This window comes from Trichosurus vulpecula, chromosome 3, assembly GCF_011100635.1.
Source record: "Trichosurus vulpecula isolate mTriVul1 chromosome 3, mTriVul1.pri, whole genome shotgun sequence".
NCBI classification, from domain to species: domain Eukaryota; kingdom Metazoa; phylum Chordata; class Mammalia; order Diprotodontia; family Phalangeridae; genus Trichosurus; species Trichosurus vulpecula.
In genome coordinates this window covers 56414241-56431093 of record NC_050575.1, presented here as the reverse complement: position 1 = coordinate 56431093, position 16853 = coordinate 56414241, and the positions used below count along the sequence as shown (strand labels likewise).

Genomic DNA, 16853 nt, shown 5'->3' with positions numbered 1-16853 from the left:
TTTTATATCTAAGGAAACTGAGAACCACAGAGATTAAGTGATTTGCCCAAAGTCACACAGGTATTAAGTATCAGACCCAGGAGCTGAACTCAGGTAGTAATACCTTTGGAAGAATATAATGCAATCATCTTTTTTACCCTGTAAACATTATTTTAAAGATGAAATCAATTCAAATGAGCTTTGGTTACTATATTGGGGAAACTAAAGAAAAATGGCTCCCAACCTAAAATTTTCAATTTTTTTTTCTTTTTTTATCCTCCTAATTTAAAATGTCTACTGCAGGATGTTTTATATGATGAGCTATTCACTCAACCACCAAGTCAGAACAGTAAACCTCATCTCTCGTTGGTCAGAAGCCCAAAGATTCTACTGAAGAAAAAAAAAATCAATACATGGTACTGATTTTTGGAATAAAGGCAAGATTCTTTACAACTTTTTTGACCTTTAAAGAGTTTGGCATTCATCCATTAATTATTTGACTTGAAGTTTCAACCTGATAGTATCATCCTCATTTCTGAAAGGAGACACTCAAACATATACTGAGAGAGGTAAAATGTCCTGGCTCTGAGCTGTATTTAGCCCAGTCATACTGGAATAACAAGTAAAACCAATAGAGTTAATCCTATTAGAGGACAAAACTGTTATATTACTTCTAAAATATAAGAACTGGATAATGTACATGAAGTGTAAATAAATCCTGCAACACTTCCTAAATCTATCATCTCCCATAGCACTTTATTTGTACTTTTCTAATAAATTTATTTAATACTATAAAGTATAGCTTTCTGTGTTTGCTAGATTGTAAGCTCCTTGAGGACTAGGATCTTGCAAGCAAATAAGTTTTTTTTTTTATCTCCTCCAGATACTAACAGAGTGCTCTGTAAACAATAAGTTTTTAATATTTATTTTTTGCCCAAATCTTTGATTTCATCAATTTTGAGAGTTCCAGATGTGGGAAATTCCTCCACTGATGCATACAGCCAACTGTTCTGTAACATATATAAGCCTTAAAGAGTAGCCTAGCATAAGGAGAGAGGTTAAATTACTTAGCCCATGGTCACAAAGCTAGTATATGTCAGAGGCAAGACTTGAAGCCAGGCCTTCCTGACTCAAAGGCTAACCCTCTATTCACTAAGCTACAATGCTTCTTAAATATTTGTTGGCATATTAGAAAAAAAGTTGGGGGGAGGAGGGTATGAGGCTGGCTATGTTGTTTAATCAAAAGTGTGTTTAAGAAGAAAAGACAACACCAGAAAAACCTAGATTTATTCCAGCCTTTGGCAGGCTCAAATTCCACTGAATGATAAATAGAATAGCTCTCCAAAAGATATAAGATATTAGCTAACCAAATAAGACATTAGAAATATTAACTTTCAGATGGTTAAGTGATTTTGGCTATCACATCAATCAATCAGTATTTCTTAAGTGCCTATTTATTTATACGTATGTATTTGTTTCCAGAGACATTGATTGTTAACTTATTTTGTTTTAACCTAAAAGTTAAACTAACATCATGCCAAAAGTAATACTTTTCCATGAAACAGCAGATAGCCTCAAATAAGTATCAGTGCACTTTTGGCCTAGACCTTGTTTGAGATCATTAAATGATCTTCAGTAAATTACTAGCATTCCTCTCATTCAACAACTGTTTATTAATTACCTATTATACACAAAACACTAAGTAGAAGCTGGAAGTAAAACAAAGACATATTCTCTGCCCTTGTGGAGTTTATAATCTAAGGAACTATCACATATCTCTAGCATAGTCATACCATCAAAGAATTGACCTTATTCACAGTAGATAAGAGTTAAACATTTGCTGGACAATTATTTTTCCTCTTCATGTGGGCAAATGTAGAGAGGCAGAATGGCACAGGGGGAATAGAATGCTGGCCTTTGAGTTAGGAAGACCACGGTTTAAATACCATCTCTGACACTTGCTGGTTGAACCAGTCTGAGCATCAAGCAATTCTAAATCTTCCTAAGTTAAGGATGATTTGCATCTGCATTGGTGTAGGAACCTTCTACCCAGAAATCAGACACTTGACCTACTGGAGAAATCCATAGGATGACTGGCCATGAAACTTTCCGTGATGTAAAATTATGGCTAATAACGCCCATAAAGAACACTGGACATGGGAGTCAGAAGTCAGGAACTAGACTCTGCAAATCATTACCTAAGTGACCAAAGGCAAACCACTTCTCTGGACCTCAGTTTCCTCATATGTAAAAATAAGCCTGAGTAGGGGAGTGCTGGGGTTCTTAAACTGAGGTCCATGACCTTAAAAAAATTTTTCTTGGATGAGTGCATTTCAATATAATTGGTTTCCTTTGTAATCCTATGTGTTTTATTTTAAGCATTTAAAAAATATTATTCTGAGAAAAGGTACATAGGCTTTACCACATTGCCAAAGGGGTCTGTGACACAAAAAAGAACAAGATTCTCTGCTCTAAGGATTCCTTCTGCCCTTACTTTTCATGAAAAAACACAGAAGCTCCAAATTAAGGTGAAATTTAGCAGACCAGTAACTGCTAAATAAATTCATAAATGAAATCCAACATACGATATTAGTGTCTGTGTATATCTTGCACAGGATCAAGGGATTACAAACTGGAAAGAGCTCAAGAGATTTTCTAATCTAACCCCTTGTTTTATGGCTGATGAGACTAAGACCTAGAAAGAGGAAATGATTGGCTCAACATCACTTGGCCAGTAAGTAGCAGGGCTGATATTTAAACCTAAGTCTTTTTAATTCAAATTCAATGCTCTATGATATTTAAAGCCAGCAATACCATCAATTTTCCAAACACACTGAACAAGATACTCACATAACTAGTAGTTCACAAAGATAGGTGCAAGAGCCACAAAATATCTCAGTTGGAAGGAAGCTCAAAAATCATCTATTCCAAGCAATGCAGAATCCTGAAACCCTTCTACAACACACAGAAGTGATCAATAAAAGGGAACTTACTACTGTACAAAGCAGCCATTTTTATAGAGCTGTAACTGTTGGGGCATTTTTGCTCATGTGGAACAGAACAGAAATCTGCCTCTCTCCAACTTCAAATTGATTTAAATGGATTCAACAAGCATTTATAAAGTACCTACGATGTGTGAGGCACTGGAAGGAAAACAGTTCCTGCCTTCAAGGAGCTTATATTCTACTAGAGGGAAAGAACATGTACAGTCACTACAGACATATACAGATAAGACAATACAAAAATGTGTACAAAATAAGTAAATACAAAGGATTCCAGGGACAGAGGGAGCCATCAACTCAAGGAATCAGAAAAGGACTCATAAGAAGTGCCAAGTCTTGGGGCAGCTAGGTGGCACAATGAATAGAGCACCAGCCCTGGGGTCAGGAGGACCTGAGTTCAAATGTGAATTCAGACACTTGCCATACTTACTAGCTGTGTGACCTTAGGGAAGTCACTTAACCCTAATTGCCCTGCCTTCCCCCCTCCAAAAACAAAGAATTCAAAACAGAAGTGCCATTTCTGAGTCTTGAGGGGGAACTAGGAGGTTTCAGGGGGCAGAGGTGAGCAGGGAGAGCATTCAGGATATGGAGGACAATCTGTTTAAAGGCCCTGAGAAAGAAGATGGAAACAGACAGTTTGGCTAGACTAAATAATGTGTGATCTGCTGGAAAGAGCTAGTTTGTGAAAGGCTTTAAATGCCAAACAGAGCAGTTTGTATTTTATCCCAGAGGCAACAAGTAGCCAAAGAAAATTCATAAGCAATGGAGTGGCGTTGTCAGATTTAAAGAATATCAATTGGGCAGCTATGTACAGCGTGACCTAGAGAGGAAAGGGATTTAAATACAGGGATATCAATTAGGAAACTATTGCAATAGTCCAGGGACTAAATTAAGATGGTTGTGGTATGAATGGAAAGAAGAAAGTTGTAATACATGTTGCTGAGGTAGAATGGATAAGACTGGGCAATTGATTAGGCTATAGGGAGAGGACTAGTAAAGAGTCAGTAACTCAGAGGTTTCAAGTCCAGGTGACTGGATGGTAGTGCCTTTGAGAGAAATAAGCAAGTTAGGAGGAACAATAGGCTTAAAGGGAGGGATAACATCTCCTTTGGACATGTTCAGTGTGAGATGCTTATGGGATATCCACGGGAGATGTCTAGCAGCCAATTGGAGATGTGGGGTTGTAGCTCAGGAAGAGTTCAGGGACGCATACAGATTTGGGAATCCACATTATAGCTGAATTAATGGGAGTCAAATGAGATGGAGTGATGAGAAAGAAGTCAGAGGAGGCCTGAGGTACATCCACACATACAAAGCACCCATTGCAATTAGTTATGCTACCTACAGCCAAAGAGAACAAAGCTAATCACCCTCCTTGAAAATAACTCTTCAAATACCTGAAGACAGCTAGGAAGCATCTCCCTGTGTCTTCTCTTCTCTAGAATAAACCATCCGTAGTTCTTTCACACTCTGTCTTTGCAGAACACGATATCCACAATCCCCTTTCGGTCCTTTCTCTCACTAACAGCTGCCTTTGCTGCCTAAAGGACTTGTCTTTGGAGATTCATTTTATGCCTGTAGCACCTTTTTCCTTCTTTTGCTATTGTAATCTCTGAATAATAGTTAGTGATTTGTGTAATGAAAGTATTTTCCAGAGCTTTGGGGACAGAGGGTTAAGTGAGTATCAACTTGAGTTGTTTTTTCTTTGGGGGATATAGAAAGGACTCAACTGTAATATATTTTATGAGTAAAAGTTAATATAAATACGGGGCAGCTAGGTGGCGCAGTGAATAGAGCACCAGACTTAAGAGTCAGGAAGACAAGAGTTCAAATTTGGCCTCAGATGCTTTACTGTTTGACCCTAGGCAAGTCACTTATCCCTGTTTGTCTCAGTTTCCTCATCTGTAAACTAAGCTGGAGAAAGAAATGGCAAACTGCTCCAGTATCTTTGCCAAGAAAACTCCAAGTGTCCAAAGAGTCAGACACAACTGAAACAACTGAACAACAAAATATAAATATGGGTGGCTCACCAAAAGCCTACTAGTAATCAAAAGGTTTTCTAACTGGCTAAGAGTTAAGCTGGGATTGCAGACGGACAAATTAATTTGATCCCAGACACCCATGCAAGACAAATCCCAAATAAGCAGGTGGTAGTCCAGGTTGAGAGTTGTCAATTTCATTTTTGTAGTAATGGATCCCAGGAACTACATAAAAACGGATTAATCTGGATCAGACTAGGCTTTTACACAAATTTGAGAATACCTGCAATCCTGGTCTTGATATTTCTATATACTACTCTCCTTCCTTGTGAATAAACTCTAAAAAAAATTTACTTATGGCCTGGAGTATGTAAGATCAGTTACAGAAGAAAGCGGAAGTAAGTTCTGGAACTAGGCAACCAAAAACATGTAGCCTGAGCAGAAGATCATTGAAAGTTAATTCAGAGATCACTTTCACCAGGTCTCTAAACCATGGAGAAACCAAAAAAGGATAAAAGAGACTCGGGCCTTGAGTTAAGGGCTAGAAATCTGTAAAGTTTACAAATCAGCAAAGGAGAATGCTTGGGGTCGAATAAAAAGATCTCCTTAACCATCAGCAGAAAGGAAATGGTGATCCTCAAAGTTACCTCAGCCAGCAAAGCCTAAGACCCAGTGCTAAATCTTTTACAGTTTAACATTACCAACAGTCAAGGTGCTCAGACACAGAGAACAGTCAAATTTGTTTTCAAAAACTTGAAAAGCAGCTTCAAGATCAAGAATATTGCAACATTTTATTTATACGGCCATTCTTTTTGAGGTAAAGAATTTTTACAGACAACCCATTAATACTCATGACATTCTTATGAGGTTGACAAAAGGGTGGCATCTTTAGCCCAATTTTACAGATGAGATACTAAAGGCAGAGAGAAGTTAAATGACTTCTCCAACATCATACAGTGAAACAAAGAGATGTGGAACTCTCCAGCTCTCTTAACTGAGAAACCTATGAATACATTACACACATTCAAATGTACCCCCAAAATAAAAAAAAAAACCCCAACTAGACACAATTGCAGGTTTACAAAATATACACTAGAAGAACTTGAAGAAATGTCTTCATCAAGGAAAAATGCCTTATATTCACTTAAAATCTTTTATTCAGAAGAACTCAAACACTTGTTATATAGAAGAAGCAGTGTATAGTGGAAAGATGACTCAATTCAAAGAAACTGGGTTCATATTTCAAATCTGTTACTTAACACTTATGTGATCATGGGCAAATTTCTTTACTTATCTGAACCTCAGTTTCCTCATCTAAAAAATGAGCTTGGGTCAGATGGCCTTTAGACCATTCCAGGTCAAAATCTATGATACCACAATCCCTATACATGAGGCTCTGTTGTACGGTGTGTTGCTGTGGGTATTTCATGAATTATAAAACAAACAATAAAAGTTACTTATTTCTAAATCTCCAACAGATATAGTGTCGTATAGTATTAGTTAGTAGATCAGGATTTGGGTCCAGTTCTGCCACTAATTAGCTGTGTAAAGTTAGATAACCAATCAATCAACAAATACTAATTGCCTACTATGTGACAGGCAACAGAGATACAAAGAAAAACAATAGCCCCTGCCTTCAAGAAGCTTAAACTCTATCCAGGCCAAGGCTGAAATTCACTTCCCTTTGCCTCAGTTTCCTTCTATGTAGAATGAGGAGGTAGAATTCATTCAAATATAGCTTTTAGCTCCAAAATATACTAGCTCTATGCTATTATGGTTCTTGTGTGCTAAATGGAAACACTCACATTTTACAGGCTGGAAAGTTTACCTAAGATATTAACCAGTCAATATAAAAGGGTAAGGAGTAAGACATCTGCTTCTTACCTCTAATCTAGTTCCCTTTTCACCTTATTGCCAATACTAACTGCTTTTATGAACACCAAAAAAATAACACTCTACCTGCAAACCAAGGAGGATATTTCCTCCAATGTTCTCTCTTTCCCCATTCTCAGAGCTTATGAAGTTTCTATTGTATAAATAGCAGATCATCCTGTAGCTTAAAAGCATCTCTCATTTAATACACACATACACACACACACACACACACACACACACGCATATAAAGAGAGATTACTGTTAGACTAGGTAACAGGTATACCATTTAAAAAAACCTTTTTAAAAAAGATTATGCAACATTATTGCAAATTAAATGAAAAGAAAATGTTACACAAGATAAGTTATCCAAGTTCCACATACAAATCATACATATCTAACAAAGATTAACAACTAGCCTGGAATACTATGACCATTTGGCTGAAGAAAAATCTCTAGATTATGGACGATACAAAAAAGTAAATTTATAACCATATCCTATTTTAGTAGATTATTTAATCATATGGCTATTAAAAGAAACCTAATCTTTCCACAAAAGCCTACTAGTAATTAGAATGTCTTACATGCTTCATACCACACCTACATATACAACTCCTAGTACTATACATTTATTTCAGCAAAAGCCACCTGTATTGCTAGCTATTGACTTTAGATAAGAAAAAAAAAGTAACCTCTCTCTCTATATATATAATATATATTATATTTTATATATATATGAAAAGCATGGCACGTGCTAAGTTGAAAGATTATGTGTGTGTGCGTGTGTGTGTATCTCAAGAGAATAGTGGATGAGAGGTCCTGGATTTAAACACCAACTCTCTGTGGACTACCTGAGAGATATGTGTGAGACAAGGCAATCAATTAACTTCTCTAGGTCTCAGTTTCCTCATTTGTAAAATAGAGGAGCTGCAAAGTAGTATGGTACAGTTGGAAGAGCACTGGCTTTGGAGTCAAAGGAACTGGGTTCAAACTCTGTCTCTGTCTCTTACTACTACTGTGATCTAAGGCAAATCACACTTTTGCTGGCCTGTTTTCTCATTTGTCCAACGAAGGGGAGGAGTTGAATTAGATGGTCTTTAAGGTCTCACCCAGCCCAAAATCTGCGATCCTATGATTTCTAAGACTCCTTTCCGCTTCTCAATACTATGCTACCATAACTCAAATATAAATGGAAACAAAGAATTCAATTAAAAATGTTTAACTAAAACTAATAATTCATTTTTGGCTAACGGAAATTCAAGGCAAGATTCTATGAACCTTAAACATTCAAATCATATAGACTGAAAAGGTCAGGGGGAAATACTGTTAACAGATTTAAGAAACTTTAAAACAAAAGTTCTCCAAAAGTAAGGAGGTTAATAAAGGAAAAAAATGGATACTGCAATCTAATGGAGAGGGTGGAGTAAGGGCTATGTGTTTTGTTTTTAAAGAAAAGGCAAGTGATTGCAATGGGAAAGTCTGGAACCATGGATCACAAAATCCTGCTTAATACTATCCCATCTCTCTTCTGCCAATATATAATTAAATAAAAACTAGCTGTGAGGGAAACCTGCCCAAAAAATTGCAAATAGGAACCAATAGCTGCTGTTTATAACTGTCCAGACTTTGCAATAAAAATTGGCCTCTTCAATATACACTGTACAGTACCTCAAAACATATGAATACACCTCCCCCCAATGATTCAAAAACAAGAAAAAAACTAACAAAATATAGGCTATAACATTCTGTCTCCTCCTTTTCCTAGTTTCCTCCAAATATAACCAATCACACAAATAAATTTGGCTACTTTAATATTCCCTACCTTGGCTACTTCTACCTACTTTTTGTTCATGGATAAGACATTACACATATCCGGATATATGTTCTCTCGGAATATTTTTAGATGTCTTATAATGTCATTTTCACTAGGCAATCATCAATCTGAATCTTCTAAATCTGTAACAAAATTTGCCACTTGTCTTCTACTTCTCACCCTCCACCTTCACACACCAAAATTTAAGATGTCACACTGGACTGAAAAGGACTTCCCCTGGAGTGTAGCAGCCCCACCCAATAAAGAAAAGTACCAAGTTAGCTTATAATATCTCTCTTCTTCCTCTGGAGTACGAGAAAATAAAATCCTAGACACAGGTGCTCCTAGACACCGTCCTCGGCAATTCTCACTTCCCAGGGCTACTTACACAGCCCCAACTCCTCTTTGCCTCCTAAATTAGAGAAGACAGCAAAGATGGCCCTCAACTTTCTCACCATCCTCCTTTCTCTGGGACAAGACCAAATTCCAAAAGAGATGAAAAACTTCAAGGCCTCATTTCCCCATGGAGGGACCAAAGACCTCATTCCACTGTTCCTCCTCAGTCCCCTTGGGGTGGGGGTTGGGGGTGTGAAGGAGGACGGACCCCCCCCCCAAACAAAATAGACCCTGGCTTAGCCTCCTCGACACCGCGCCCCCATCCCCAACCGCGGGCAAAAACATCTTTCTAGCCCTGCCCTCTTCTTCCCCAAGGAAGGTCTCTACTATTATCCCCAGAAATAAAATGGACCATCTACAAACATCTCTTTCTGCCCCTTCCTTACCCCAGTGGCAAAAACATCTCCTGCTCCATCTTTCCTCATCTCTCCTCTTATAAATGTCCACTCCCCCCCCCCCCCACTGAAATAGACCCTGCTTGCCCCCTCCTCTGCCCCACTTCCAGTCACCCCGGGAGGGGAAGTCCTACCCCCTCCATCCTCGCTGTTCCCTCCCCTGTTGGGGGGGGGGGCCGGTTCCCCCTCCCCCCCAAACAAATAAAACAGAACCTCGCCAAGCCCCAGCCCCGCTTCCGCAGGGATCTCCCCCTTCCCCTCCCCCCATTGGCCCCCAACGCCCACGTCGGCCCTGACCTCCGGCGCCCGTCCCGGCCCCGGCCCCGGCGGCCCGGGGACACTCACATCGGCTCCAGTAACTTGGCCAGCCACGACTTGAGGGCATCCACATCCTCTATGAGCATGGTGCAGGGCGGGAGGTCTCTACCACTCCTCCCTCCCCGACCCCCACCCGTCCGCGGGCCTCCGCGCTGCCGCGCCCCCCACCCCTACACGCCCCCTTCACTGCTCCCCGGCCCGCCGGCCACCGGGCATCTCCAGAGGCTCCAACCTACACCCCCCCGGCCAGGGCCTAACAGGAACTAACCTAAGCGCCCCGCACACAACCTAGCCCGACTGCGCAGGCGGGCGGGAGGCAGCGCCCGAGCAACACCGGCCTGGGCCAATAGGAGGGAGAGGGCCGTGCGTACAAAGCCAATGGCAAGCGTCGGCTCTCTCCCCTCCCCTCCCTCGGCAGGCCGGGCCCGGTTCAGAAGGGGGATGCAGCAAGTTAGGTGGAGGGAACACGTGAACTCCTGGTGCAACATGGTATCTTGGAGAAGGTGGGTGGTGTGGCTCTTAAAGGGACCGTGGCGCCTTTTTGGAGCATGCTGCCGGCCCCTAGCTGCCAGCGTCTAGAACGGACTAAGCCTTAGGGGGAGTCCAGCCGAGAACCTGCACTCTCTGTTTCTTCCTCTGTGTCCTGGAAACACATGCCCGTGACCTCAAATGACTGAGCTGGAGTAAGTCTGTATTAGTGTGTGCAACACACTCTCGGTCACGCTCCCTCCCGTCACATGCAAAAATTTTACTTTTTTTGTACACACCCACTTTTTACACTTACACATGCTTCCGATTTTTCGCTCCTACAATCAAATTGCCTACAGTCACATTCAAATAATTATCCACCGTCCCAATTACAGAATTTTTTTTCCTTCAAAATGATACACTGATTAAAAAAAAAGGGGGGGGGGGCAGGCATCGCGATGTGGTGAAAAGTGTACAAGATTTGGAGTCAGAGAACTGAGTACCCATTCCTGGCGGTGCTGCTTTGCTACTTACGCGACCTATGCGAAATTCACTTCTGGGCCTGGGTTTCCAGATTCTAAGCGATGATCTCAATTCTCCCAAGTTCAAGGCATTCGCTCAGAAAGCATAGTGAATAGAATGTCCTTAGACGTCTCTTCACAGCAATCTAGGGAGACTATCTAAAACCAAATATTGTTTGCAAAGAGTATCTTGGTAAACAAAAGAACTAAGAAAATGAAAGGAAGCAATTGAGGATCTAGGTTTATACTAGGTTAAGAATTCACTTTTGAGGTGTTGAAGTAACTTGTTTGTACAGCTTGAAAACTTAATGAGTGAAGATCATACATGCATTCTGTATGTGTATATGTTAAACATGCACACACACATACATATATACGGAGTATAACTTAAAGCAATGAGATAAGTTTCATAAGCCACATGAAAATCGATTTCCAGTTTCATTACTTCAATTACATTGAATTTCATTAGTAGAATTGAGCTGAATTACTGAAATGTACTCTGATCATACCTCACCAAAATGTTTCCGTCGCTCCTTTCTCCCTTTTATCTTTCAATTAATTCAATTTGACAAACATTTATTGAACACCTACCATGTACAAGACCTTGTATTAGATCTAGGAAATACAAAGAGGGTCTTTGTTCTCATGGGTTTTGTACCCTAGTTGGAGAGATAAACTAGTAAGACAAATAATGACAATATAAATTGGACTGTGATAAGTTCATAGGAGGGAATAACATGAGCACAAAAGTTTGGGTAACTGAGAGATTACTTCTAGCAGGAAGTGAGAAAGAAGACATCTTCCATTTATTCTTTATCTATTCTTTCTTTTCCTTACCATCTCCTTTTCAAAAAGTTTAATGGAAAAACAGAAATGGGCCTTCTGCTCCCAGTTTACAAGAATTCCTTCCACACAACCAACAAAATAATTTTCCTAAATTTAAGATCTAACTGATGGGGATGGGATTCTTGCTGGACCCCTAAAAGGAAAGACCATGTCTTTAGGACCTGGGTCCCAAACCCTTTTAGGGGTCTGGCATGAATCTCATATCCATCATTCTCCCCTCAAACAAACAGGACCCAAATTCTTTTAGAATAAGGAGTGGAGGTTCTCTCTTCTGAAACTGCTTCCTGCTGGCAAGAGACATAGAGCTGTCCCTGCCTCACTGTGGTCCAGGGAGGAGGTGGACTTCAACCAAGTACAAGCTTCATCCAGGGGATGATGGGGGGACATTGTGTAATGTCAAGCAAAGTATGACTTTTTGTTGTGTTTTGTTTTAGAGTGCTTCTCAGCACTAAGGCAATCAAGTGCCTTTGATTGAGTCTTGCCTTTGTTTGTAGGAAGGCCCATACCCTTTTGCTAATTAGGTCATGAGAGGTTTGAAGCCCTCTGACCCTGAAGAAGTGTCTATATACTCTGAGGTTAGCATTTTGTTTGGAGCTCACTCATTGGAAGAGTGTTTGTGTAGAGACTCTGGGTAGCCATTAAGGAGCCCCCTGGCTTTTAAAACCCAAATGTTGGTGCTTCTCTCTTTGGTAACTATGAATGCATAGCTTTGGTCAGACAGCTAGAAGCCTGTCTGTTGACTTATGTTATTTGCTCTGTTTATATTTTCTTCGTTTGTAATTTCTGTTTGTATTTTCTCTGAAGTTCAGGGTTCTAACTTTTCCCCCTGAACTAAGTGAATGATATATGTATGTTTAATTAAAGTGAGATTGTTTAACCCCTTTAAAGTTGCTTTTCTTAGAAAAGCAGATCAAAGAACCTCTGTGTTCTTTGTGTGCTGGTGTTGTTGGTCTTACACCTCCACAGCAACTGCTAGTAACACTGTTTTCACACATTGGCTGGTACCCACTGTTTACTACCAACTGTAGGTGAATGGCCTGTAGTCTGGAAGATACAAATCTGACAAGCAAGTCTGCAGGGCCCAAATATAGGGAGAAGTAAAAGTGAAAGAACCCCATTAAAATAATTTACATTTGACCTGCAGAATTATCTGATCTTGTTACTTTCTCAAAAGTTTTCACTCTGATTCCAAATTCTTTTAGCAGGATCAGATGCCATTGTGAAGTAACAGCACTTTTGCAGATAGAAATTTTTCCACCCCTGGGTTCAATAGTTACACAAATGAATTTGCCAGAGATTTGGTTCAGGGGCTTTGGGGTCCAGATCCCAAAGACATGGTCATTCCTTTCAGGGGTCTAGAACAAGTCCCATCCCCATCATAACCATGTCACCCCTTAATATACCACATAGGCTCCCTATTGCCACTGAGATCACATATAGGTTCTCAGGATCACAAAATTAGAGCTAGAAGTAATCTTAGAGTGCATCTAATCCAACTCATTTTCCATGTGAGGAAACTCAGGTCCAGAGAGGTTATGACTTGCTCAACATCAAATATAAACTTTTCTATTCAGCATTTAAAGCTCTTCCTGCCCTTCCTCCTTTTCCAATCTTCTTACATACATACAATGCTCCATCTCCCCTGTCCTTTATACTTGCCGTCCTTCATTCCTGAAAAACGCTTCCACCTTCCCTCCATCTCTTCTGCTTTTTTCACGACAGCAGCTCAAACATTACTTTCTAAATCAGTATGCACAACTACAGCCTGAGGGCCACTTGCAGCCCGCCAAAAGATTTCTGGCAGCCTGCAAAAAAAATGTAGAGGATATAAAAGAAAGTAAAGATGCAAGGAGCCCTTTGTTCATCCCCCATTTAACCCACCTTCCACTGGTCACTATAGGTAACTTGGCAGGTGGGTTGCCACTGCATATTTGTGATGTGACCCTCAGCAACCAACCATCATCAGTCTGTCTCTAGTTTGAGAGGAGCGATTTCATGATAAATAAAAATCTTAAGTAATGTGTATGTAAGGTTGGCGCTATACTGCATGTTAGGAATACAAAATGAAAGATTGATACAGTTCCTACTCTTGAAAAGCTTACACAGTCTAGGATGGGAGAGAACATGGTGAATTGCTGAATTTGGATTCAGAGAACCTGAGTTCAAATCCCAGTTCTACTATTTACTATGGGTCCCTTGAGCAAGTCAATAAATTTCTCTGGGCTTCAGTTTCTACATCTATAGAGTTAGACTGAATAACTTCCAAGGTCTCATCCAGCTCTCAATTTAGAATGAACTCACTAAGAAGTATTGCACAAAACAGAATCCGATTCATTTAACTCATATACAGCTTATCTGCGTTGGCTACGAAGAAACAGAATATGAGCTGATGCTGGAGATTGTTAATAGGGATTGTTTCTGCCGTAGTAGTGATGGATTGCAGAGAGCTAATCACAATCCCCTGGGAACCAATAGCCCCTATTTTGCATTCACATTTTAACTTGGGGTCAAGGTTGTATGGCTAGGCTGTGACCATGGAAGTAGACTGGCCATGCATGATACTGAGTCTCATTTTTTCCTGTCTTCATCCATAGACAACTTGGTCATTTCAAAGGGAGATGATTATGTTTACCATACTAGTCCTTGCAGTCTGAGCTGCTGACCTAATAGCTAGGCATTCATAGAAACTGAATTGCAAACCATGTGTTATATAATTGGCTTCCTCCCATGTCACATGAAGAAGGGAACAAGCACCTCTTTTTTTAATGCTATTTTATTTTTTCCGATTACGTGTAAAGATAGTTTTCAACACCCATTTTTTATAAGATTTTGAGTTTCAAATTTTTTCTCCCTGCCTCCCACCCCCCTTCCCCAAGATGGCAAGCAATCTGATATAGATTATACATGTGCAATCATGTAAATATATTTCTACATTAGTCATGAGAAAACAAGTACCTTTGCTTTACTTAGTTAAGGAGAGTTCTAGAAATCCAAAGATTAATCCTCCTCCTATTTCTCTTGCCTTGGAGAAATTGCTGTGCTGATTGGTGACTGTCTTTCCCTGACAACTGTTTCAGGAAAAGCTCCAGGCATGCTTCACTTCACTCGCCCACGGCCTTACCAGCCCTCTTGCCCTGGAAGGATGCCCTTTCCTCCCTTCTATCTAACCTCAGTTTGGGAACCATAAGCCATGATCAAATCAACTTTGCCATCATTCCTCAATGGGCATATCCACAATCTGCTTCTCTATATGGGTCTGCTCACCTTCTCTGTAACTTTCTGGAATAAAGAGCCTCATCCCTGGCCACTACTCTGCTTTGTATGTTGTTTCTCCCATTAGAACTTAAGAACTTCTTGAGGGCAGGAATTATCTTTGTTTTTTGTATTTGTATCCCCAGCTTTTGACACACAGTAAGTGCTTAATAAATACATTTTTATTCATTCACTTCTATATGAAGTCATATTAATTTACTTGGAGAAACAGTAAGTAAGAATGTGGGGGGAAGGAGAGGGAATTCATAGATATAGAGAGGATACACATTTAACATAATTGCAAGAACAAGTATCATGGGACATAGGATCATAAATTGTGGGCTGAAAGAGATCTTAGAAGTTATCTAATTGAACCCATTTTTACTGATGAGACAACTAAGGTCTAGAGAGGCTAAGTAACTTTGTTCAAGGCCACATTGAGAGTAAGTGGCAGAACTAGTTCAAACACAAGCTCTCTACTGCAGATCCAATGGTCTTTCTCCTGTACCATGCTGACTCCTCCAGTAAGTAATTTAATTCTCTTGGCTTCAGGTCAACCCCACCACACATGGCACATGAAGCAAATGTTCATCTCACCCCTTTCACTTAAGCATTGGGAGAAGCAGACTTTCCTCAAAACCAGGAATGGATCACAGAAGGAAATGGATTTGAGGGATTTCTCTTCTGTGCACAGGATAGCAATGGGATTGCCATCTAATCCACTTGGACCACTTGGTCCAGCTTTCTCTGGGGATAGATTGAGAGGAAAGTGAAAATTTTCAAATAGATGCAGTAAGGAAAGCAATGACTAAATGCCTTTCTGGATTCAAAGAGAAAACTCCTATGGCATTTAGCCATTTGTGTATAATTTACAGTCAACTCATGTTCCATGAAATATTAATGTTCCATGCAAAATAAATTAAACTTAGATTTTCAAACCAGGAAGCTCATACCCCAATCTGTTGGCTCACTCTTTAGTCTATAGATTTGATTGTTATCTGGCTTCACTTTTAAAATTTGCTATAGAACAAGAGTTCTAGAGGTTTCTGTTTTTAAACTTTATGCCCATGGAGCTATAGTCTTCCCATTCCCTTTACTGTTATTGGGCTTGTGCCCAATATTATCTGAGTCCCCGTAGTGATAGGTACTGCTGTCATACCAGGGGATTTGAGGGCTTTCTGTTTTCATATGCTTGACTTGTATAGAGCATAGCATGCCACTACAGCATCAAGAGGTTTCTCTGTGGTCCCTACCAACTCTGAAATTTCATGAAAAGAAGGATAGATAAAGAGAAAGAGAGATGTAAATAATTTATAGTAGGGAACCAAATAACCCCTACTTCTTGTGGTACTTGGGCAGCAGTAATGACAGGAGAAATGAGATATTTAGAAGACACAGGAAGTGTTTTGATAATTCATGTGTCATATTTTCTCTGTGAAGCTATGACACACCAGGAGAAGCTCTTTGAAAAGATCTAAGGCATGTGGTGTGAATCTAGTTTTCAAAAAGCTATTTATTGTTTCACTATGGGAGTGGTTTTGATTTAGGGAATTAAAAATTTCAGTATTGTAGGAGGAAAATAGACAATGAGGTGTCATTAAAAACTTGGATATCCCAGTAATGTATCATAGTACATGTCTGGTATGGGTACAAAAGACCAAACATAAATAGCTTTCCCATTAATTTACATGACTCTTTGCTCCCAGCCTTATAGTTTGGAAGAGATCTAGCTTTCTCATTAATACAAAGACCATCTTCTTGCAACTACTCAGAATGTTATAAGAATTAAAGCAAGAAAGTACCACAGATGTCATCTAGCCTATCCCTCTCAATTTTCATATGAGGAAACTTGGGCTCAGAAAGAAGTGGTTTGCCCAGTATCATAGTTTATAAGTAGTTCTTCCCCACTGACCTAATATCCTTAAGGAAAAATACCAAAAATTGTTGGATGGTTATAGTAGTTGAACCCACAAGTTACCAGAAGTACTATATATCCTACTTAGTCTGCATTG

The 16853-nt window shown here is 39.8% G+C and overlaps 1 protein-coding gene across 2 annotated transcripts in view; it reads right to left on the bottom strand.

The window, feature by feature from the left end:
• The window catches only part of RBM27 (RNA binding motif protein 27), a 63094-nt gene extending 53150 nt beyond the window's left edge, over positions 1-9944 (bottom strand). For both annotated transcript variants that reach the window (XM_036750219.1, XM_036750220.1), the window contains exon 1: positions 9782-9944. In XM_036750219.1, the coding sequence (XP_036606114.1) occupies positions 9782-9840 (59 nt within the window). In that variant the 5' untranslated portion in view covers positions 9841-9944. The remainder of the gene's footprint in view (positions 1-9781) is intronic.
• Between the last annotated feature and the right edge of the window lie 6909 nt (positions 9945-16853).